The 24,687-nt window shown below is 40.2% G+C and overlaps 1 protein-coding gene across 2 annotated transcripts in view; it reads right to left on the bottom strand.

Moving 5' to 3' along the window:
* Positions 1 to 24,687, bottom strand: part of SMCHD1 (structural maintenance of chromosomes flexible hinge domain containing 1) — a 719,028-nt gene that overhangs the window by 140,180 nt on the left and 554,161 nt on the right. For both annotated transcript variants that reach the window (XM_033933958.1, XM_033933959.1), the window contains 2 exons: positions 10,643 to 10,795; positions 5,023 to 5,152 (listed from right to left, as the gene is read on the bottom strand). In XM_033933958.1, the coding sequence (XP_033789849.1) occupies positions 5,023 to 5,152; positions 10,643 to 10,795 (283 nt within the window). The remainder of the gene's footprint in view (positions 1 to 5,022; positions 5,153 to 10,642; positions 10,796 to 24,687) is intronic.

Genomic DNA, 24,687 nt, shown 5'->3' with positions numbered 1-24,687 from the left:
CTCATGGGCGGAGAGCTTTTGGGTGGTCGAGTCCATGGATTCCCCAAAAAGCTCATTCCCCAGGCATGGTGCATTAGCCAACCGATCTTGATGGTTGACATCAAGCTCGGATACTCTCATTCAGGCAAGGTGGCGCATGGCCACCGACATGGCCGTCGCTCTGGAAGTAAGTTCGAAGGTATCGTAAATGGATCTTACCATAAATTTACGGAGCTGGAAAAGAGAAGACGAACATTGGTGAAAAGCTTGTCGTTTCCGGTCAGGAAGGTACTTTTCAAAGGAAGCCATGGTGGTAAGGAGATGCTTGAGATAAAAAGAAAAATGAAAAGCATAATTACCAGATCTGTTAGCGAGCATAGCATTCTGGTATAACCGCTTACCGAATTTGTCCATGGCTTTACCTTCTCTGCCAGGAGGGACAGAAGCATATACACTAGCCCCCGCAGATTTTTTAAGCGTAGATTCCACAAGCAGAGATTCATGGGGAAGCTGTGGCTTATCAAACCCAGGAATAGGGATTACCTTGTATAATGAATCCAATTTGCGGGGAGCTCCTGGGATAGTTAAAGGAGTCTCTAGGTTTTTATAGAAAGTTTCCCTCAAGATGTCATGAAGAGGGAGTTTCAAAAATTCCTTTGGAGGCTGGTCGAAGTCAAGGGCATCAAGAAAGGCCTTGGATTTTTTAGACTCAGCCTCCAAAGGAATGGAGAGAGATTCGCACATGTCCTTTAAGAAAGAAGTGAAAGACGTGGAATCATGTTTGGAGGATGGATCAGGAATAGCAGGATCATCCTCATCCGAAGAACACTCACCCTCAGAAAGAAAAGGCTCTTCGGAGTCACCCCACAGATCAGGGTCCCTAATATGGGAGCTGCGGTACCGAGACTCCGGGGTAGAAGGTTCCAGGTGTCGGGATTTGCGTGCCGACTTACCCGACCTCATAGATACGGTATCGGGAGATGTTACCGACTGCAACGGTGCCGAAGTCTGCACCGACTGATGCTGGACTCGCGGCTCCGGTGCAAGGACTGGCTTCGATACCGATGATGCCAAGTGAACCGGTACCGAAACAGTGGACGCTGACAGTAGGGGCTGCTCCACTGCCGGTACCGGCGGCTCAGACCGGAAGGTTCGGTGCCAAGAGAGCAGGAAGGAGTTGTTGTAACTGCTCCTTGAGCTGCACTTGTAGGACGGCTGCAATGCGCTCATCCAAAGAAGGCACCGGTACCGCCTTTTTCTTTTGTGGTACCTGCGGTGCTGCTCGACGCCCCGGAGATAAAGAGCCCGAGGTCGAGGGACTCACCTCGATAGGGGCGGAGCGCTTCCGCGGGCGCCTCACGGTCGGCAGGACTGGGCTCGCTGCAATCGAGACCGGAGGACGCTCCAGCGGGGAAGGCTTCTTAGCCGGCTTACCTGAGTGTTGCGACGCCGGCGCGGTGTCGACGAAGTGGGTGCCGACTGCAATGGGGCCGATGCCGGTGTCGATGTCGCAGGATCGGACATTTCGGCACCGAAAAGTAATCGCTGTTGTATCTGGCGATTTTTTAAGGTACGTTTTTTTAACGTGGTACAGCGGGTGCAGGTGGAAGCCTGATGCTCAGGACCTAGGCACTGTAAGCACAGTTGTGCCGGTCCGTGAGGGATATAGGCCGTGCACACCGCTGGCACTTCTTGAACCCGGGCATGAAAGTAAAAACGGCTTCTGCCAAATCGAAGGCCGAGGCCTCGATGGTGGCAGTAGGCCCTGCCGGGGCAAAACCGAAATGACGAGAAAATAAAAAAATAAATGTTCTTTTTTTTTTTTTTTTTTTTAAAGAAAAAAGAAAAGAAAGAAGGGAAAAAACTCCCAAAAAGGTTTCGCGAGCGGGAAGGCGTTAAGGAAAAAATTTCAACAGCCGTTGAAAAATGCGACTTCTTAGCTCCGCGGAAACTAAGAAACTGGGGACCGCGCGCCTCTGTTGGGCGGGAAGGCACTCGCACGTGCGCGGTGCGGCCTACTAGAACTTTCCAAGTTCTTAGAGTGCAATCACTCTAAAATTGTCCGTACCGGGGCTCCGTCGGTGCCGTCACCCATCAGTCAAGAATATGCTGCCTGCTTGTCCTGGGATAATATACAGTACCAATACACATTTCCAGGGGTAACTCAGAGTGAAAATTGCTCCTAACTGCAAAACCTGCGGTCTCAAAAGCAAGAACTATTTTCTCCTTTTCTGGGTACATCCTTTCTTTGTATGTGATAAAGGGAACCTCTTTGAATCAAAAAACAGTTTAACCAACCATTCCCTATCTGAATCAATAGCAAGGCAAACTAATAATGTTGCAGAGACCTGAGCTTCCATATCTGACCTCTCGAGGAAATTAGTCAAGTCCAGACTATCAGCAAAAAGATTCTGCTGATTAGGACTCTGATATTTTACCTTCCTAGGCAGGTAATAAATTTTAGAGATAGGGGGATATTATGTCTCAGGTACTTTCAAAATCTCATTTAAATACTTTTTAAACATATCCAATGCAGTAAGAGACACTACTTTTGGAAAATTTATAACCCTAAAGTTACATCTTCTTTTTGCATTTCATACTTAAAATGCAAACTCCTGCTATTTTTGACCCAGACTAGGGCTTGTGCCTCCAAAGATTTCAGCCTGGTATCATAGTCCAAAGACTTGCTTTCCAGACTAGAGATTTTGTTCTTTGATTCCAAATGTTCAGATAGCACTGTTGTACAATGATTAGAAATTTGCTGCATTTGACTGTCCAAAGAAGACTGAAGACTCGATATAGTCTCCCGTATCGTTTCCATAGTAAAGACTTTTGGTCTCTGCAGAGAAGCAACTTCCACTCTGGGCTCCCCTGCAATTCTAGTTCCTAGGACTGCAACTGCCAAGGAAATCCTTTATGATGTCTCAGGTACTTTTTAAACTAAATGTATAAGGGAATTCAATCGTATATATCAAAATGTAAAAAAGATGTATTGAAAATAGTGTTTTAGCAGTAGGGTATCATTCATACCACATTAACAACAACTCTTGACATCACACCATCAATATCATAAAGTATAAAACAACGGAGAAAAATAAACCTCAATTGCGTGAGGCCGGGACTACACAAGTACCCGAGCCAACTCACATCATCATTGATTTATAAAAAACTCCGTGTACATTTAAATAAATGATTTAATTCATACGCAGTTAGTATTTTTCAATTATTTTTTCTTTTCCAAAATATTTTTTTAGTGGTGTGAGCAATATAAGCAGAGTCCAATAATTTAGAACTTATTTATAGCATAAACAGGATCCCAAACTAACTAAAAACTAGACGAGGGCTACAGCTCAACTTTATAGGGAAAAGCAATTGTTGAAGCAAGGAGTTTGGAACAAAAATAAGAGAAAAACATCCACTCATCTGAAGATGCGACGTGACTCAAAAGATTCTCAGTTCCTTATCCCGATAGAAAAGTCTTTCTGTTTCGCCAAGAAGGCTACTTCAGGGGAAAATTCAATGTCCAAATATCTCACGCTTCTTCCAACGCCACAATTGTAAAGCTGGCTCCTCTCAAAATGGTTCCGGGACTGCGAGACGCGCCCGGCTCGAACAAAAAGACAAGCGAACCGGGCGACTTGACGTCATCACAAAAACGTGATGCGTGATAGGCTAAACCTCAGCTATAAACAAACCAAATTAGATTGCAAATCTTATATTTCATAGGACATTACAAAGTTCAAGATTAGCGATTATCAGATTTCCTATGATGTCGCAAAAATCAAAAGAAAGGTTGCCATTCATATACGGTGTTAAGACCACGAGGCTCTAAGGTTTGTAAACGATTGATCCATTGTTGTTCTTTCTGCCATAGCACTCTCCTGATATCCCCTCTCCTTAAAGATACAGTCAGCTTCTCAATCACCCAACATCTCAAGTTCTCGAATCTATGTTCCTGTTGAATACAGTGGGTCACTATGGGGGCTGTCAATTTCTGGGTATTTAAACAGCTTTTATGCTCCGTCAATCTCACTGTTAAAGTGCGTGAGGTTTGGCCTACATAAAGCAGGTCACATGGACACTGGAGTATATACACAATGTTCATTGATTGACAAGTAGAGGTATGACGTAAACTGTAATTCTTACCGTCACTCGGATTATTAAAGCTAGAGGCAGTAACCATTATATTGCAATTAGCACAGTGGCCACATGGGCTATGTCCCAGTACGATATCCATACTTTCTTGATCAAAACATTCTTTAGATGTATGACTTAACCAGTCACATAAATTCCTATTTCTTGACTGAGAAAAAATAAATTTCTTATTTTCAAAGCAAGGAAGCATCTTGAGTAATGGGAGATGTCTTTTATATCTTTTAATAATTTGCTGAGACATTCTAGTTTGTTTTATCACACATGGAATCAACTCTTCTTCTACTTGAGGTCTTTTATATTCCAATAGAGTTTCTCTCGGATTGTGTAAAGCTCGTTTTTTTGCTTTTTTAACCACTGCATATGGGTAATTCCTAGATAATAACCTTTGTTCTAGAATTTTAGATTCTTGAATAAAATTATCTTTAGTATTACATATTCGTCGGTATCTTAGAAACTGAGCAAAAGGAATACTACTCGTTTTTAAATGAACAGGATGCATACTATCAAATTTCAACAGGGTATTTCTATCAGTATCTTTACGATAGACAGAAGTTTCAAAGCCGTAATCTTTCTTCTGAACTAAAACATCAAGAAAATTGATCTCATCTATGTTATATGACATTGTAAATTTAATAGATCGGTGACATTGATTTATTAGTGTCTCAAATTCCAGGAGTTGTTGCAAGGTACCCAACCATATCACAAAAATATCGTCAATAAAACGCCACCATTTAATTATGTATTGAAACTCAGATAGTGTGTAGATAAATGATTCCTCAAACCATGACATGTAAAGTCAGGTACTTTTTAAACATATCCAATGCAGTAATCGACACTACTTTTGGAAAATCTATAACCCTAAGGCATTTAATTTCTAATGTTACTCACCATTGTAAAACATGAAGGGCAGACTATATGATTCCAAAGGTCCTCTAGGGACAGGTAATAGAACTGGATCAAATTCAATCACATACTCTGTGCTATCCTTTCCTGGGCTGTTTTCTGCCAGCACTAAGCTCTGTGGGGAATTAGAACATGTACAATGCTTTCAATTGTTATCTATAAAGCAAAGAATGCATGTTTCTACAAGACCACAAACAACTTAAAATTTCAACAGTGAACATTTAGAATTTTAGTAGGCTGTAAGCAATCCAAATTGTAGAAATCTTGCTTGGACATTCTACTAAGAGCTAACAGAGACAACTTTACAGAGATGCATACAGGAATACACCTGTAGTAGCAAGTGTGTGTGGAAATAGAAACCCCCCCTCAAAAATCTATATCGGCCTTATCTCTCTACCCCACCATGTCTTGAAATCCTGGTGTGTGGATAAATCACTAAACAAAACAATGTTTGTTTTCATTGAAGGTATTTTCTTGGAGTAGCAGGATTCAGGTCTTATAAGTAGATGATGTTACCTAATGGCGCCTGGCACAGGAAAAGTTTCTTTAGGTTCAGCCAACTTCAAGGAGCTTTCAATGCCTTAACTCTTTATGTGGTATACTTCCACTGCTGTACTATCATGCAGGGTTTCAAAGGTGGGAGTGTATGTCGGGAACTGAATCCTGCTGTCCACAAAAAACACCTGCTAGAGGTAAGTAACATGGTTGTTACAAGCAGTACACAAGTCATCATAAGTGGGACTCCCTAACTACAGGCTACCTTAAACAAAATAAATGGAACTGTTTATGATGGTAACCAGCCTTTCAAATTTTGTACATTATGAGATGGAGGTGGGAATAATCTAACATGTGATATGGTTTATGTTTTAATTTTTGATTTTAAGAGGTTTTTATAATGGCTCATATTTTTATGTTGTGGGTTTAAAAAAAAATTTAGGTACATTGGGGGTACGTAGTATTTACAGGTAGACAGGGTTAGAGTATATTCTATTCCAGTGGTCTGGGAGGATGGGAAGGGTATATGACTTATTGGACAACATTATCAGAAAGGCCTTTTTTGATTCATTATATAGCATCTTCTGGGCAGATTCCAGTGATAACAGGCTATTGTAGATAAGACTGGTGATTTTATCAGAGAGAGAGAGGACAGATTTGATGCTTGCAATATCTACATTGGAAGGAGGAACTCATCTGGAGGTTGGTCACTGAGCAGGCCTGCAACACTGCATCTTCGGTCCATGAAGCTTATAATATGCTGGTAGGCCTGGGGCGAGAGGTGCAAAGGAGTTGCAGGGTTTATTTTTTTTTTTTTGGGGGGGGTGTCATTTTTAAACCATGGGGCAGGATTTGCTGGGGTTGTAGGACCTGCAAACTGAAGGGAAGGGGGCTGCTGGATCCACGATTGAGAGGAGGGTTGCTGCACCCATGAAGGAGGATGGGCTTGCTTGGGGGAGGAGCTGACTTGCTGGCTCCAGAGCTGGAGCTGAATGGAAGGGAGACAGGTGCTAGATCTGGTTTGGAAAATTTTTTTTTTTTGGGGGGAAAGAGATGCTGGGCCCATGTGGTAGGGGGGACTGTTTGCTGGAGGTGCCAGACCCACATCCAGGCACAGAAGATAGGGGATAGAGGTGTTGGACCCATTTGAAGGGGGCTAGAGGGAAGGGAGAGATGTGTAGGACCTGCAGGGAGGAGGAGAAAGGAAGGAAAAGAAAAAAGCTGAGCCAATGGGATGAAGAAAGATTGAGTGGACTTAGCAGAGGGAGGGAGAAAAGAGAGAGGGTGAGAGACACATTGGTGTATGGGAGTAAGAGAGGGGAGAAGCTGGAACAGGGAGATATACAAAAAGAGGGGAGATGGTGGGCATGGATGGGAGCATAGAACAGGGACAAAATGGGGAATGCTACATGGACACAGAGGGATACATAGGAAGAGGGACAAAAAGGGGAACGTTCCATGGGGGTTGTATATGGACACAGAGGGGTAACATAGGTTTTTGGTAAAGACCTCTGGAGCTGGGGGTCTTTTTAAGGGTCGATTTCACAAGCAATAATTGATATGGTAGTTGTGGTTTGTCAAAGCCAGATGTTTCTCTGTTTCTAAGATATTATTCTGTAGAGTGAGTCAATCTTTCTTGCAGCTATAGTGACAGAGGAGTTTTTAAAGAGTGTCTCTTTGAGGAGACTGTATAAAGGCAACTTAAGAAGCTCTTTAGGAGGCTCATTGTAATTTAAGGCAGTGTTTCCCAACTTCTTCAAGCCAAGAACCCTAGTCTAAGCCTAACAAATACCAACCAAGTATCCCCGTCCAAGCTCCGCCCCTGACTCCCCCTATAATAACAGTACTAATTGTAACACAATTTCTTCCATCCATTTTTCATATACACACAATAGAACGGGTTACAGGAGTACATTCATATTATGGATAGGACAAATTTTTAGTGAGACATAGACTTTACAGCATTTACAGCATGGACAAGGGTTTAGATTACAGCAGAACCCTTGAGCATCTTTCTATCCCTTCTTCCATCCCATTCTTCAGCAGAACCCTTGCACAGCATCTTTCTATCATCCCCTCCCTCCCATCCCCCACACAGCAGAACCATGTTGACCCTCCCACAACAAGACTAACAAACAGCAGTGTCGGAAGCACTTTAAACAGGCTGCTTTGCAGTCTTCTCCTGTCAAGTCCTACCCTCTGCTGCATCGCTGCGAGACCGACATACCTCCTTCCAAAAGGCAGTGTCAGTAGCACTATCCTATCCTCTGCCACATCACTGATGTCGTCATCAGCGATGCGGCACAGGGAAGGCCCCGGCGGGAGAAGGCCATGAACAGCCTGTTTACAGTGCTGCTGATGCTGCTGTTTGGAAGGAAGTATATCGATCTCGCGGTGGGAGGGTTGGCGGGGTTCAGATAGGAAGGAAAGATGAAAAAATGCTGCGCAGGGGCAGGAGGAGGGGGAGGAGCGTGGGAACATTCGAGAGGGGCTTCGGGGGCGATCTAACTAGGGCTTATTTTTGGGTTGGGGCTTATATTAAGACCTAACCCGAAAATCATGCTAGGGCTTATTTTTGGGGTAGGTCTTATTTTCAGGGAAACATGGTACTTAGTAAATGAAAGTCCTTCAAGAGATCTTCTAGGAGGAGGAAACATAGAAACATGATGGCAAATAAATGCCAAATGGCCCATCTAGTCCTGTTAGGACAGTAACCTGTGGAAGGGCAGTAGTCTGTCCTTCCACGGTAATTATCTCTTTTTCTCTCAAAGAGATCCCACATGGCTATACCATGCCTTCTTGAATTCAGACACAGTCTCTGTCTCTAAAACTTCTTCCGGGAGACTGTTCTACGCATCTAAACTAAACTAAACTTAACTAAAATAAGCCTTAAGTTTATATACCGCATCATCTCCACGGAAGTGGAGCTCGACACGGTTTACAATGTTTAAAAATATAGGAAGAGAAAGGAGAAAGATTTACAAGACCATGTGAATAGAGGAGGATGTGGACAGGGGAAGAGATGTTAGATGTTAGAGAAAAGCCAGGTTTTCAGTTGTTTTTGGAATAGTTGGAGGGAGCCCAGGTTCCGCAGCGGGATCGTGAGATCATTCTAAAGGCCTGTGATTTTGGAGAGAAGGGATTTTCCCAGTTTGCCAGCGTGGAGGATGCTGTGTAGAGAGGGGAAGGATAGTTTATATCTGTGAGCGGATCTGGTGGTAGCAGGGGTCCGGACGAGGAAGGATAGAGGGATTAGGGGCGGAAGGATGCCGTGAATGATCTTGAAGGCCAGGCAGGAGCATTTGAAATGAATTCTGGAAAGTACTGGGAGCCAGTGGAGTTTGGTAAGTAGAGGGGAGACGTGATCAAATTTGCGTTTAGCAAAAATCAGCTTGGCTGCAGTATTCTGGATAAGTTGGAGTCTGCGAAGACTTTTTTTTGTTAGGCATAAATAAATGGCGTTACCGTAATCGAGTTTGGATAGGATGATGGATTGTACAAGGACAGTGAAATGTTGTTGGTGAAAGTAGGATCTTACTTTCCTCAGCATGTGGAGGCTGAAAAAGCATGATTTTGCCAGGGAATTCAGGTGATCGTTGAGGGAGAGGGAGGAATCGATAGTGATGCCAAGGACCTTGCTTGAGAATTCAAGGTGCAGAGCAGGGCCTGTGGGCAGTGTGAAGAGGGTGGGCAGGTGTAATAATTTTGAGCCGAGCCAGAGTAATTTTGTTTTTGATTCATTTAATTTCATCTGTACAGAGAGGGACCAGGCGTGAAGTCTCATTATGCATGAAGTGATATTCTCTTGGAGGTTTGTGAGGTTCTGATCTGTTTCGAGGAGGATAAGTATGTCGTCTGCGTATGTGTATATTGTTTCAAGGGGGGTTAATTTGAGGAGCTTCAGGCAGGTCATGTACATGTTGAAGAGAATAGGGGATAGGGGGGAGCCCTGTGGGACACCACAGGATGGTGACCACGGAGCGGAATTGGAGCTGTTTGTGTTGACAATGTAGGAACGTGCGCGAAGGAAGTTTGAGAACCACTTTAGGACAAAGGACTCTATTCCTATCTCAGAAAGTTGGTAGATTAATATGTCATGGTACACGACGTCGAAAGCTGCGGAGAGATCGAACTATAGAAGAACAGCAAATTTGTTTTGAGCGTGTAATTGTTGCACCTTTGAAATTAAGGAGACTAGGAGGGACTCGGTGCTGAAATTGGGTCTAAAACCGTATTGGTAGTGTTGGAGAATGGAGAATCTTTCTAGGTAAGAGGAAAGCTGAGTAGCGACTATGGTCTCTAGAAGTTTTGTTAAAAGAGGGATGTTTGCTATGGGGCGGTAGTTCGATGGTAGGGAAGGGTCAAGATCGGCTTTCTTCAGAAGAGGGGATAAGGCAATGTGTCCCATTTCTGTGGAGAACAGGCCCGATAGTAAAACTTTATTTATAAGGTTGGTAAGGGAAGAGATGGCCTGCACAGGGATGTTTTCGTAAAGGTAGGATGGGAAAGGGTCTAAGATGCACTTGCAGGATTTAAGTTTGAGGCAGAGTTTAGAGATCTGGGTTATGGATACGGGTTCGAAAGTAGTCCATGATCTGTCAGTGGGGATAGGGTCGGAGTCATTTGGAGGAAGAGAGTTGTACGAGATAGCTGGGGGGAACAAATTCTTTATGGTAGAGATCTTCTCGTTGAAGAATTTGGCTAGGTCATTTGGAGATGGGAGGAGTCGTTTTTAGAAGTTAGGTTTCGCCAGATGTGGAACAGTGTACTGTTTTGGTTTTTTGACCTGGAGATTTTATCTCCATAGAAATTCTTCCTAGCTTTTTTTAGTATGGAGTTGTAGAATTTGATGTTTTCTCTCCAGGATTGTCATCTGAAGGGGATTTCGATTTTTTCCATTTTCGTTCCATGGCCCGACATTTCTGTTTTAATTATGTATATGGTGTCATACAACTATGTTAGTCACATGACAGGACAACTTATCTTACTTGTCCATGAAGGACAGCTATTATACGAGCAAAACCATAATTTCTTAGTATGTGGTTATAAGTTTAACAAAGTAAACAAACTATATAATTGAAAATAGAATGAGCTTTATATAAAGACTTACCGAAATTTCAGCAGATCCCTGGTTGACAGGAAACTCTATTGTAGTAACATTTCCCTGAAATAAAGGTATTTCTATATTTTCTTCAATGCAGCTTTTAATTCTTGCTATTAGCTTGCCATTCAAATCTGTTCCAGTATCATTGAGGTATTTGTCCTTAAATTAAAAGAAAAATTATATCATGTTGTTGGATAATCTGTAAATTTTGTGAACCAAAAACATGCATGAATTTATTCTATAAACAAATGTGATTAGAATACAAATGTATAAATACTATTTACAGAATTGGGACTTCCATTATACTGCACAGGCCTCTTCATTTATAATTAGATTCTCTATCACATTGTTTTATTCCATCCATAGCCTGCCCCTCTTGTTCCTATTTTACAGCATCCAATTACATAAAGAGATTAGGTTCTTACCTTGCTAATATCTTTTCTAGTAGGCAGCAGGGAAATGTCCATTCTCGAAAAAAAGTCCAAAATGTGGGGTTTTTTTTCAAGAATGGTCTACCTGTATGTTCAGCAGTTTAATAACCCAGACCGACACTACGTGTATGTTTAGAACACATTCCCGATCAAAAAATCGCCCATCCCAAACAAGACATTTCAGGCGAAGGAGGGGCCAGTTCTTCGCCTAAAAGCACGATTCTCTAATCTCAAATAACACTGGTTAGAGAATCGTGGAACCTTTCCCCCACCCCAATCTCTCCTGCTGGAACTGGTAGATCTTCACCGGCAGGAGAGATGCCCAGTCCCTCCTGCTGGACATTCACCCAACCCCCCCTGCTGGAGCATCCAGCCCACCCCCTGGACCCCACCCCAAACCCCCCATCCCCCGTAACTTTCTTTTTTTGATGGCTGGCCAGATGGGTCCATCTGGCCCGCCTTCGTCTGAATGGTGGGACTGCCATTGTGGGATGCACCAGGGAGGGGCATAGGGCCTGATTGGCCCAGGCGCCTAAGGCCCCACCCATAGGAGGGGACTTTGGCACCTGGGCCAACCTACGCCTGAGCCAATCAGGCCCTAAGCCCCTCCACGGTGCATTCCACAATGCACCGGTAAAGGGCAGGCCCGCCATTTAGACGAAGGCGTGCCGGCCGGCCGGACAGACAGACAGAGGGAGGACCCATCCATCCAGCCATCAAAAAAAAGGTTAGAGGGGGGTCGGAGTGTGTGATTGGGGGGGTCCTGGGGGCGGGCTGGGCGGACTGGCAGGGAGGGACTGGGCATCCCTCCTGCTACGATGTGTCGGGGTGTTGCAGCCTGTGGCGGAAGGAGAGATTGGGCATCTCTCCTGCCATGATTGTTATGAGTGTGGGGGGATGGGTTGCCTGGGCTGCTGAGCTATTGCAGCAACTGCGATCAACTCAGCGGACCAATCCAGAACTTATACCTGTTTTGATTTCTTCTAAGTCAAAACATATAAGTTCCATCTGGCAATCTGTCAAACTTTTTGATTATGGCTGCTAGACAACTAAGTCTAGGTCGACCCACCTCCCGCCCTATCCACCTCCAAAAACACCCCTTTTCGCTCTGGGCGCACAGAGGCAGTGAAAAGGGAATAGACTTAGTAGATAAAGACAGGTTGTTCACCCTCTCCAAGGTAAAGAGTATGAGAGTGCACTCTCTAAAGTTAAAAGGGGATAGATTCCATACAAACGTAAGGAAGTTCTTCTTCACCCAGAGAGTGGTAGAAAACTAGAATGCTCTTCCGGAGGCTGTTATAGGGGTAAACACCCTCCAGGGATTCAATACAAAGTTAGACAAGTTCCTGCTGAACCAGAACGTATGCAGGTAGTGCTAGTTTCATTTAGGGCGCTGGTCTTTGACCTAAGGGCCGCTGTGTAAGCGGACTGCTGGGCACGATGGACCACTGGTCTGACCCAGAAGCAGCAATTCTTATGTTCTTATACGTCTAAAACCAATTTTGATTATCAGTACTTGGATGACCTGTCTTTTTGATCATTCAAGTACCGACCTAGGCCGTCTTTTGGCCTTTTTTTTTTTTTAAATTATGAACCCCTAAGTCTCCAATTAGACAAAAGCCCTTCCGAAACCTAGGTGAAGAAGAGATAAGGGGAAACTTCTCCAACTAACAAATCTGCTCTGCTCTAAATAAAAGAAACATATGAACTATCAACAATCAAGCAGAGAAACAAACATGTAACAGAAGCATTAAAGGAGCTCAATTAGTACCACAAATTACACTAGTAATTACAAGCTTGGAGAAGAACATTCTAAGTGAGACAGCAGACAGGCGCAGGAAATAAATGAAAGGGCAGGGTTCCAGAATGACACACCTATCTATTAGAAAAGATATTAGCAAGGTAAGAACCTAGGGCTAAATGCAATAAAAATAGCAACTCTATCACTGTTGGCCGATTCTCCAACAGCAATCGATGCACTATTAAGGATGCACAGAGAAAGAATTTCCATCCACTGGTTGATGAAAAGCAGTAATTGCACCGAGATGGACTCTAATGGAAGTGGATTTGAGGCCAAAGTCAGACAAATGAAGGAGATAATCCAAAAATGAGGAAAAAGATGTTGATTTCAGATCCTGGTGATAAAGTAAGCACCGAAGCAGAAAAACGGGTCCAGAGGGGCATGGCTTAGCTGCGAGACAAGATGGAAGCATAATCGCTGAGCTCCTCTCCCAGATGCCTATATTTTGCTTTAAACAAAGGTTTTTCTTATTCAAAGTATTATACCCGCAGAAATATTTAGCTTAAATACTATGCGATAGCCTGGCAAAAACAATCTGCTTGCATTTACCTAGTAAATTCAGTGCGGAGAGCAGGGCTGAACAGAGAGATCAGATTACCTCTCTCTGATTTGTGTTACAGGGGAAACTAAACTTTTTCTAATAATAAGGATAATAAGTTTCCAGGTGTTCTGTGCTGACTTCGAATGATTTGAAGATCTAAATTGTCTTAAAGGAAAAGAAAAAGAAAGGAAAAAAAATTTCCACTCTTCAAGCTTGTTGACAGTTTGAAATCAATGTTCTGACAGTTTGAAGGAGGAGAGAAAGCAGAGGTTTGTCAGTGTGAAATAGTGCTGCAATTCTAAGTTAAGGAAGTGTTAGATCCTGTTGGAGTTAAAACATATGGTACTACTAAATGGCAGATCGATTGTTGAAGAGAACTATTTAGACAAGGTAATTTAAAAATAACAGAAGAAGGATCGCTGACATTCCCTGAGGCATTTGCTGCAGTGAGCCATTGTGAGTACAAAAGTGAAGAGGAATAAATAATGGAGTGATTAAATCAGTAACTCTTTTGAAAGTATTATAAGGAAAGGGAAAAAACCCCCAATATATGCTGGTAGTTTAGGTGAAGGATAGCAGTCAGCTTTTGGGGAGTTTTAAGTAATAAAGTGCTTATTGCTAAGAATCTATGTTTTCAGCTGCCTTAATTATTCTGACAATTGGTAAAGAATTGGGCAGAAGTCAGAATAAGTTGCCAGTCTTACATAACAGCGGAAAGCAAAGAGAAAGTTTTGTCTGCTATATACTGGGAAGCATATAGCAGTGACAGTGATAAAAATCAGACAGACAGAAAAATCTCAACTGTTTCTATATTGTGAAGTAATTACAAAAACGGTTGGAAGGCTTGACATTCCTCCTAAAAGATATTGAAGTGGAAAAAAGTTAAGTAGCAAGTAGTGATAATCGTAGAAAACTTAACAATAAGAGAATGTGAGGAATTAAATATATGATCTAGCCTGCCTAATGAGTGGATAAAGGAAAAAAAAACCAACAAAAAACAGAGGAGTGAAATAATTGAAGGCTAAATCAGAGCAACATAGCTCCTGTGTGGGCAGAGATTGACTTGATGAAGAAGTGATAATAATAAAACTGCTTTCCCCATCTATGCTTGTTTTCTTCATTATTTGAATAAAAATTAATATACTGTAAGTTTTTATTTGGAAAACTTGTGGAATACTGCTTCTATCTGATAAGAATGTCTTCAGGGAAGCAAAATCGTTCAGAAACCTCAAGTTCAGCAAAAAGAGTGAAACAGGATATTACTCCGCCTTCTAAAACTCCACTGCCTAGAGATCCGAATGAACTGATTGAACAAGTGTGTGAAGATTTGAATACAATTAAAGAGCTAATAAAAGGAGTAACAGATCAGATTAGTGGAGTAAAAGGGGACTGGCAGAATTAAAACAACAAACGGTTGGCTGCAATGCACGAATGGATCAAAAAGGAAAACCGTTTATCAGGAGCTGAAAATACCATACTACAATGTAAAATGGATCAAAGCAAAATAAACCGGCTAATGCAAACAATTGAGGATCAAGAAAATAGGAACCGTAGAAATAATATTAGAATTCTTGGTTTATCGGAGAGATTGGAAGGAGGAAATATGATTTAATTTTTAACTAAGCTAATCCCGGAGGTGCTTACACTAAATTTTAAGCACCCTTTTGAAATTGAAAGGGCTCACCGCCTTCCTTTCTAGGCTTCCCAATCAAGCCCAAGGCCAATAATTATAAAAGTGCTACGGTTTCAACAGGTAATAGAAATTTTATCTATAGCAAAACAACAGAAGAGGATACAATGGAAAAACTCTAATCTGACATTTCTTCCTGACTTTGCTAAACACACTGCCATGGTGAGAAAGCAGTTTTTACAATTGAGGCCGAAGCTAAGGGAATTAGGAGTAAGATACAGTTTAATATACCCAGCTGTAATGAAAATTACTTATATGAATAAAGCGCAACATTATCAATATCCTGCTAAACTGGAGGAATTTATTGAAAAATAAATAAATAAAATGACTTAATTCATGATTTGGAAAATAAGAAGTTAATTTCGAATATCAATGATAATTGGATTTATAGTTCTTTTATGTTAAGATGACTGTTATATTCTTCAAAAATTTTCCTGGAAGGGCAGTTGGATATGACAAGGATAACTAATTCAGATGACTGTTTATGAGAAGAAAATGGAAGATTTCAACATGGGACAATGGGAAATGAGAGCTGATTATGGGAGGAAAACATTAATATATGTTCTCTAATACTTATCTAACATATTGAGGCTGGAAATTATCATCTCTATAGGAAAATGTCAACTGTATTATGAAGTCTGGTCAACATTTGGAGTCAGCAAATGACTTTTGGTAAAGTTTGCAGTATCGGAAACTGAATTTCTGTTAAATTAATAGACAGACAGCACTGACAGATTAGGAGGTGATGAATGGACAGAACCAAGAAGAGAATTCAAGACATGGATATTAAATGCTAGTGTGGGTTTGTTTATGTGAAAACAAATTCAGTGATTGGGAGTAAAAAACGTAGTTTAGAATTGGTCAGTAGATAAAATACTAATTGAAATGGTTAAAAGTACTGTAAAGACTGATGAAACTAGTGGAAGAAGAATATTTGTTAAAAAGGTTTGAAAAGGATTAAATGGAGGAAATATATATGTTGACTAAGTTGGAATTTGAATGTTTCCTTGACAATATACTGTAGCCATTTAGAAATTGGTTTCCTTTTGATCGTACCATTTCTTGGAATTCTAACATACATATATTATATGTATAAAATAATTTAATCTATTTAATAAGAAGGTTATAATATATTTAATAATTATTGAGATATAAAGTTCTATGCTGTAATAAGGAGAAAATTTTCAAAATTAGAATAATTTAATTTTTTTTTCTTTCTAGAAAAGAAGTTATATTTAACTTAAAGGGAAATTTTTGAGAGGAAATATTTACTAATAATTTATTCAGGAATGTAAAATGGATATTGAAACATTAATGATCATTATATTTAATTCTTTCTTTCTCTAAATATACATAGGTTACAAATACATAGGTTACAAATACTCTAAGGCTATTTAATATAGGGATTGATAATAATATTAAATATTAAAGACTAATATTATAGCTTAAAGGTATTGTTTATTATTGAATTGATGGCATTTTTCCTTAACAGTATAAACTGATCTTTTAGTAGTAGGGAAAATTGTTATATATAATATTCTTAATTATAAATATTAAGATAGGATTTGGATTCTATTTTGGGAAAAAAAATTGAAATAAATTTTAGAATAATAGATTTCACAGTGGATAGGAAAAATGTTTTATATGCATTAGGTTATAGAGGGCATGGGGGGATGGGTTGTGGGTCCGTTGTCTCGTACTAACTGTATCAAATTGTCTTTGTGAGGGGGGAGGGATAGAAATATGGGTTCGGGAGGGCAAGGGATGGGGATGGGACCTGAATGTGTATGGAAATTTATTTTTGGGATACTTGGAAATGAATGAATCTGATTTGATTGTTTGGTATATTTATCTAAGATGTCTTCAAAAATATTCTCATTAAATGTCAATGGCCTTAATAATCCGATTAAGAGAAAGAAAACACTTAATTTTTTAAAGAAACAAAATGCTGATATATACTACATTCAAGAGACTAATTTAAATGACACTGAATCAAAAAAACTAAAAGGAGGTTGGATTAGTGAATGTTTCTTTGCCCCTGCTGTGGGTAAAAAAGCTGGGGTGGCAATCTTAGTTAGTAATAAATGTTAAGCAACATTTAAATTAAAATCTGCAGATCCCCTAGGTTCATGTAGACATGAGCTTGGGGAAAAATAAAATGCCCCTTTTTGATGTATACGCCCCTAATTCGCATCAGGATTAATTTTTTAAGACTCTTCAACAGTTGATACTACCACAGGCTGCTTCTAATATAGTTGTGACAGGGGACTTTAATGCTGTGATGGATCCATTGGATATAAAGCCTAGTAGAATAATAAAATCATTAGGATTAGATAATATGGTACAATCATGTGCACTCAAGGACATATGGAGGATTCTTCATTTTAATGATTGGGAATTTTCTTTTTGCCCTCAGGTTCATAAATCCTTTTCACAAATTGATTATGTTTTTGTATCAGACACATTAGTACATCAGGTAATAAAGGCCGCCATAGATCCAATTATTTTGTCGGATCATGGTGGTGTCTGGATTGAGTTTAAATTTGAAGCTAAAGATTCTAATAGACCTATATGGAGATTTAATAATACATTGCTTGCGGACTCAAAATTTCTTGAAGAATTTCAATTAAAAATGAATGAATATTTTCAAATTAATGCCTCAGAAGAAATCTCATTGGAGACCTTGTGGGATGCCTTTAAGCTACCATGAGGGGACAAAAAAAATCTCATATTCGGTTCATATTAGGAAGCAACTTATAAAATATTTTTCTGATCTTGAACAAAAAATTAAAGAATTAGAATCACAATTGGCTTTAAAATGGGAACAATCTATTTTACAGGCTCTTTTAAAAGCTAAATATAAATAAAACGATATTTCCTATCAACTGGCTAGAAAAGAATTGTTTTCTCAGCAAGCTTTATATTATGGAAACTCGAATAAGGCGGGAAGAATTTAAGTTAATTATCTCAAAGCTAAAAAAAGTAAAGTAAAGTAAAGATTGTTGCGATTAAAGATGAAAAATGTGAGACTCACCCACAAATTGTAAGTATTTTAAAACAATTTTTAGAGTTTTATAAAGCTTTGTATTCGTCTGAGTCTTATTCAAATAAGGAAAATGAAGGTTTAGAATTTTTGAATTTAATTAAGGGACCAAAAATTCATGATCATATAAGAGAAAGTGTTGAGGCACCTATATCAATAAAAGAATTACAAACAGCTTTAGAGTTGGATCCGCTGCAGGTGGCGATGGTTTCACTGTAGAGTTTTACAAGTCATTCCAAATTACCCTATTACCTTATCTTTTAAATTTATATCAGGCTCAACTAATTAAAGGTTGTATATTAGGTACTATGGCAGAATCGTTAACTATTGTTTTATCAAAGCCAAATAAAAGATCCTATGTTGGTTTCAAATTACAGGCCTATTTCTTTGATAAATGTGGATGGAAAACTTTTGGCTAAGTTATTGGCTTTACGCTTGGCTAAGGCTCTCCTTTACATTATTGGTATGCATCAAACGGGGTTTGTTGCTCAAAGACATTCTTCTAATAACACTAGATTGGCTTTTCATATGTTGAATTTAACAAAAGCCATGGATGATCTGGCTTTCTCTGTTTCTTTGGACACAGAAAAGGCCTTTGATCGTGTAGAATGGACCTTTATGTATCAAGCTATGGATTGGTTTGGTATTGGTTCTAGATTTATACATATGATTCAAACCTTGTATAGCTCCCCCTTTGCCAGATTATATATTAATAATACTTTTTCTGAACGCTTTCGTCTGGAGAGGGGAGTTAGAAAGGGATGTCCACTATCTCCTCTACTATTTGATATTGTTCTGGAACCTTTGTTATTAGCTATTCAACAGGCAGGGGATATACAGGGTATTCCTTATGCAGGTCGGGAATACAAAGTCTCTGCTTATGCAGATGATATTTTGCTTCATTTGAGGAATCCTGAAACAACCATTCCATATTTACTTAATCTGATTGATAGAGTTGGGAAATTTTCAGGATATAAGATAAACTAGAGTAAATCGAAGGTTCTTCCTTTAAACATTCACTGTTCCGAAGGATTATTTGATAAATTCCCTTTCTTTTGGAAGGAAGAGGGCATAAAATATTTAGGCATTTGGATTCAGAAAACGTTGGAAGAAACGATAAAAGTAAATGAAAAATTCTTATTGCTGAAGGTCACTGAAATGTGTGAGCAATGGAACCCATTACATTTGTCTTGGTGGGGGAGAGTTCAAACAGTAAAAATGATGATTTTGCCTGTGGTTTGCTATCAAATGGGTAGGATACCAGTTTATTTTCAGGGGTCCTTCTATAAGAAACTAAATAGTATTCTTGTAAAATTTATTTGGCTGGGGAAAAATGCAAGAATTGCTTTAGTATCTCTGCAAAAAACAATTGCGGAGGGAGGGGTAAATTTTCCTAACTTTTATAGGTACCATCAGGCCTATATAATGCACCAGGGAATGTATTGGATCCTCCCCGAGCTCATGGAACATTATCCAGATTGGCTATATCTAGAATGGAAAATTATGTCTCCTATGCGATTATCTCATGTATTAAGTATCAGAATACCTAGATATGCTAAGGACAACATAATATTGGACACATGGAAAACAATTAAATTTATTGCTAAATTAACAGATATTCTTATAATAAATTCTACTTTTCAGTCCTTATGATTAAACTCCAAGATACAAGTGGGCAGTGCTGGGATCTCCTGAAAGAATTGGATGCAGGCAGGTATTCGGACATTGGATGATGTTATTTCTAATGGAAAACTGCTGGATTTTTTGCAACTATAACAATCATTTGGAATTCTGAGATCTCAACAATATAGGTTGTTGCACTTGAAGCAGGCCATTCAGAATGGGTTCCCTGAATGGAAAAATTTTAAAAATTATTACAGCTTGCAGATCCTTTGCTACCAGACAGATTTAGTAAGACATCAGGCTGCCCAGTGGTATAAATTAGTTTCTAAATTTTTGAATAAAAACCCAAAAAATAGTCTCAGAGACATTTGGAGCATCGAGATAAAATAGTATATTTCTGTATCTCGTTGGCTACAAATTTGGTCTTGGAGGATGAAGTGTACTAGGTCAGCATCTATGAGACAAACTTGGTTATTTTTATTGCATAGGATTTTTTGGACACCAGTTCGTTTACAAAAGTTAGATAGTTCCAGGTCTAACAGATGTTGGCATTGTCATAATGATATAGGGACTTTGGATCATCTGTTATATTATTATCCTTTGATACTTAATTTCTGGAAATCAATTTGGAGACAAATTAATCTTATTCTTGATTCAGTAATTCCCCTAACACAGGGGTGCCCAACATGTCGATCGCGATCGACCAGTAGCTCAGGAAGGCAACGCGAGTCGATCGCGGAGCCCATCCCGGGCTCCGTGATAGACTCGCGTTGCCGTCTTGATCTACCGGGCCGATCAGCCTTCCTCTCCAGTGTTCTCTCTAGGGCCTTTTAGCTGGGCGGTCCGCCCAGCTGTCATCTGCTGCTGCCGCCGCTGCTGAACATTAAAAAACAAAACAAAAAAAAAACACGCTTGGAGACTCATGAAATCACCAGACAAGGTAGGAAAAATGATTTTATTTTAAATTTAGTGATCAAAATGTGTCTGAATTTATATCTGCTGTCTATATTTTACACTAAGGTCCCCTTTTACTAAACCGCAATAGAGTTTTTTAGCGCAGGGAGCCTATGAGCGTCGAGAGCAGCGCTGGGCATTCAGCGCAGCTCCCTGCGCTCTAAAAACTGCTATCGTGGTTTAGTAAAAAGGGAGGGGGTATATTTGTCTATTTTTGTATGGTTGTTACTGAGGTGATAGTGCATAGAGTCATCTGCTTTGACCTCTTTGAAAAACCCTGGAATAGGAATGATAATTAACATTTTCTATGCGTACAGTGTGCGTTGTGTTTTTTTAAAAATTTTATTGTTGGTAGATCATTTTGACTTGGTCATTTTAAAAGTAGCTCGCAAGCCCAAAAAGTGTGGGCACCCCTGCCCTAACATATGAAGCCTAATTTGTGGTATGCTTTTACATGTCAAGCCTTCTTTGGATAAATATAAATGTCATCTTTTTATGATAATGAGGGGAATAGCTATCCAACTGATTACACACAATTGGAAAAGGTATGACAGACTAAATTATACGTTTTGGTGGACAAATGTTTGTACCACGTATAAATATGAGAAAATTAATGCAGAGTGTTTGGGGTTTAGCAGTACATTTAATAAAGTGTGGAGCCCATTGACTATATTTGTGACATCATAATAATTGTAATGTATTTATCTATTTATTTTTTTGTGGTTGGTGGATTTCCTTACACATCCAGGGGAGGGTGGGGGTGGGAAAGGTATTTTGATTATTAAAATTACTTGATTATAATATTATAATTACATAATTTGACTTCTTGTATTAAATCTGGGAAGGGGGAGAAAATGACTGTTATAAGTATAAATTGTATGTTTAATAATGCGTTTTATGAAATATTTATGTTCAGATAATTGTATTGCATTGTCTAAGTTTTGAAAAATCAATAAAGATTTATAAAAAAAAGAAAAGAAAAACGGGTCCATTTCTAAGTATAATACTGTCGTGTGGCAGGTTTTCTGGAAGCATTTAAGATGTCTCTGACAGGCTGAGAGAATTTTAAATTAGTTGAACCCAGCACGAGAGATTCCAAGCTGTCAGGTGTAAAAACTGAAGGGTTGGGGTGCAGAAGAGATCCTTGATTCTGTGTGAGAAGAAATGGAAAAATTGGCAGAGGTATTCTTCTTGATACTGAGTTGAAGTAGAAGGGAGAACCATGGTTGTCTGGGCCACCAAGGAGCTATCGGAATCATGGTAGCAGACTCCTGCTTGAGCTTCACAAGTGTTTTGAGAACAAGAAGAATGGGTGGAAATGCATAAACCTGTGCGTCCAATTCAGGAGAAAAACGGACACTTCTAGGTGATGAGGAAAATACAGCCTGGAGCAAAAGAGTGGTTGCTTGTGATTGTGGAGAGATGCAAAAAGATTTGAGGAGTCCCCCGTTGAGAGAAGACAGAATGGAGAGCTGCCGAGTTCAGTGTTCATTCGTGAGGTTGAACAATGCAGCTGAGCTTGTCTGCTAAAGAATTCTGTCCCCCTTGAATATATACAGCTTTGAGGACGTGGCTGTGAGGAATCACCCATTTCCAAATCTTTTGAGCCTCTTGACAGAGAAGGCGAGACCCTGTTCCTCCTTGCTTGTTTATATAGTACATAATCACCTGATTGTCAGTACGGACAAGGAGAACTTGAGTGCATAGACCATCCAGGTGAACTCCCCAAGCATAGGTTGACAAATCCGTGGTCAGGACTTTCTGATGAGGAGGCGTTTGAAAGAGCAATCCTCTGGAAAGATTGGAAGAGTGTATCCACCACTTTAGTGATCGTCGAAGAGACGAGGTGACTAATATGTTGGGAAAGTGGGTCAAGAGGCCAGAGACCATTGAGGGATTCGGAGGTGAAGCCTCGCAAAGGGAGTCATGTAGACTGTGGAAGCCATGTGTCCTAGAAGAACCGACATGAGCCTTGCTGAGAATGACTGGACAACTTGATGGCAGTGTTGAATTAGAATGTCCTGACGCTGTTGAGGAAGAAACACCATGAGTTCAATGGTATTGAATAGGGCTCCGATAAACTGGAGCTTCTGAGATAGCTGAAATTGATATTTGGGGAAGTTGATCTCGAATCCCAAATTCTGAAGGAATAATATAGTCTGTTGTGTTGCTAAGAGCACACCCTAAGACGAAGGATCCTTGAGAGCCAGTCGTCTAGATAGGGAAAGATTTGAAGGCCTTGAGACCTCAAGGCCACTGCCACTATCACCAGGCACTTGGCAAAAACTCTGGGAGAGGATGCCAGGCCGAAAGGTAGAACTTTGTACTGATACTGGTGATGGGTCACTTGAAATCTGAGGGACTTCCTGAATGCTGGATGAATTGGAATGTGAGTATAAGCTTCCTTGAGATCCAGAGAGCATAGCCAATCATTGTGATCCAGGAGGGGATATAAAGATTCCAGGGATAACAGTCAAAACTTTCCTTGGCAAGGAATTTGTTGAGAGCCCTGTGATCCAATATTGGTCAAAGACCTCCCGTCTTCTTCGGGACAAAGAAATAGCAGGAGTAAAACCCCCTGTTCTACTGTTCCAGAGGAACCTCCTTGATGGCACTGAATAGAAGTAGGGAATCGATTTCCTGAAGAAGGGAAGACTAGAGAGGGTTTGAAGTAGACTCTCTTAGAGGATGATTACATTACATTACATTAGGGATTTCTATTCCGCCATTACCTTGCAGTTCAAGGCGGATTACAAAAGAATTATCCAAGATGTATTACAACAAGAACTTACAAAAAAAAAAAAAAATTGGTCATTTTCAAAAAGAGTGAGAAATGGGTAAAGGTTATTTGTTTGGGGTAGTTGGCTTTAGTGAGAGGTGAAGTTTGAGACTTGCGGTATTATTTCTTTTTTCAGAGTTTTCTTGAAGAGTATGGTCTTTATTTCTTTTCTAAAAGTCTTGTAGTCGAGGGATGATCGGAGGGACGGTGAGAAAATGAAGAGTAACCTCCTTGAATGGTGTTCAGAACCCAGAGGTCAGAGGTGATCAATTCCCAATGATGAAGATAAAGTTGAAGACGACCTCCAATTGGTAGAGGAAGAGACAGATGCAAAGGAATTGAAGCTATGCTCTCAAGTAACTGGTCAAAAAGACTGAGTGGACTTAGAAGAAGCAGACGCCTGAGTTTTCTAAGGGCGCTGTTGCTTTTGTTTCCTCTGTTGTGGTCTGGGAGTAGCAGATTGTTTTGCTGAAAAACGCCTTTGATAGGAAGAAAGCTTATAGGGCCTGGAAATGGATGGCTTAGGTTTAGGCTTGAGTAAAAAATCCCAAGACTTCTCACTGGTAGAAAGCTTTTGAGTGCCATTCTCAACTGAATCTCCAAAAAGCTCACCCCCAAGATATGGAATGTTAGCCAGCCTGTCCTGGCGGTTAACATCCATGTCAGCAATTCTGAGGGGGAAATGACATAGAAGAAGGGGAAATGACATAGAAGAAGCTCTGGAAGACAATTCAAAGGCATCATAAGCAAACTGAACCATGTGCTGTCTCAGTTGAGTAAGGGTGGAAACTATGTGCTGGAATTGAGTCTTTCGATGAGATGGAAGATATTTCTGAAAAGCAGGTAGTTGCTTGAATAGATGCTTCATGTAACAAGTGAAATAGAAATTGTAATTAATGACTTGATTTGCCAACATAGAGTTTTGGTAAAGCGTCTACCACTGCCGGGGTATAAGCTCTATCGCCAGGACAGGTCAGGACAGAAAGGAGGTGGAATAGCCCTATACATAAAAGAAAGCATAAAATCGACAAGAATGGACACAGTGGAGATGACCAACAAGCTGGAATCGCTATGGGTTAAATTACCGGATAGGAAAGGACATGAAATAAAGATGGGCCTATACTATCGTCCACCCAGGCAAACCGGAGATATCGACAGAGAAATGGAAACCGAGATGAAGCGAGAATGC

Source organism: Geotrypetes seraphini, chromosome 2 (assembly GCF_902459505.1).
Source record: "Geotrypetes seraphini chromosome 2, aGeoSer1.1, whole genome shotgun sequence".
NCBI lineage: Eukaryota > Metazoa > Chordata > Amphibia > Gymnophiona > Dermophiidae > Geotrypetes > Geotrypetes seraphini.
Note: the sequence above shows the minus strand (reverse complement) of the source record. Positions and strands in the feature narration are given on the sequence as shown.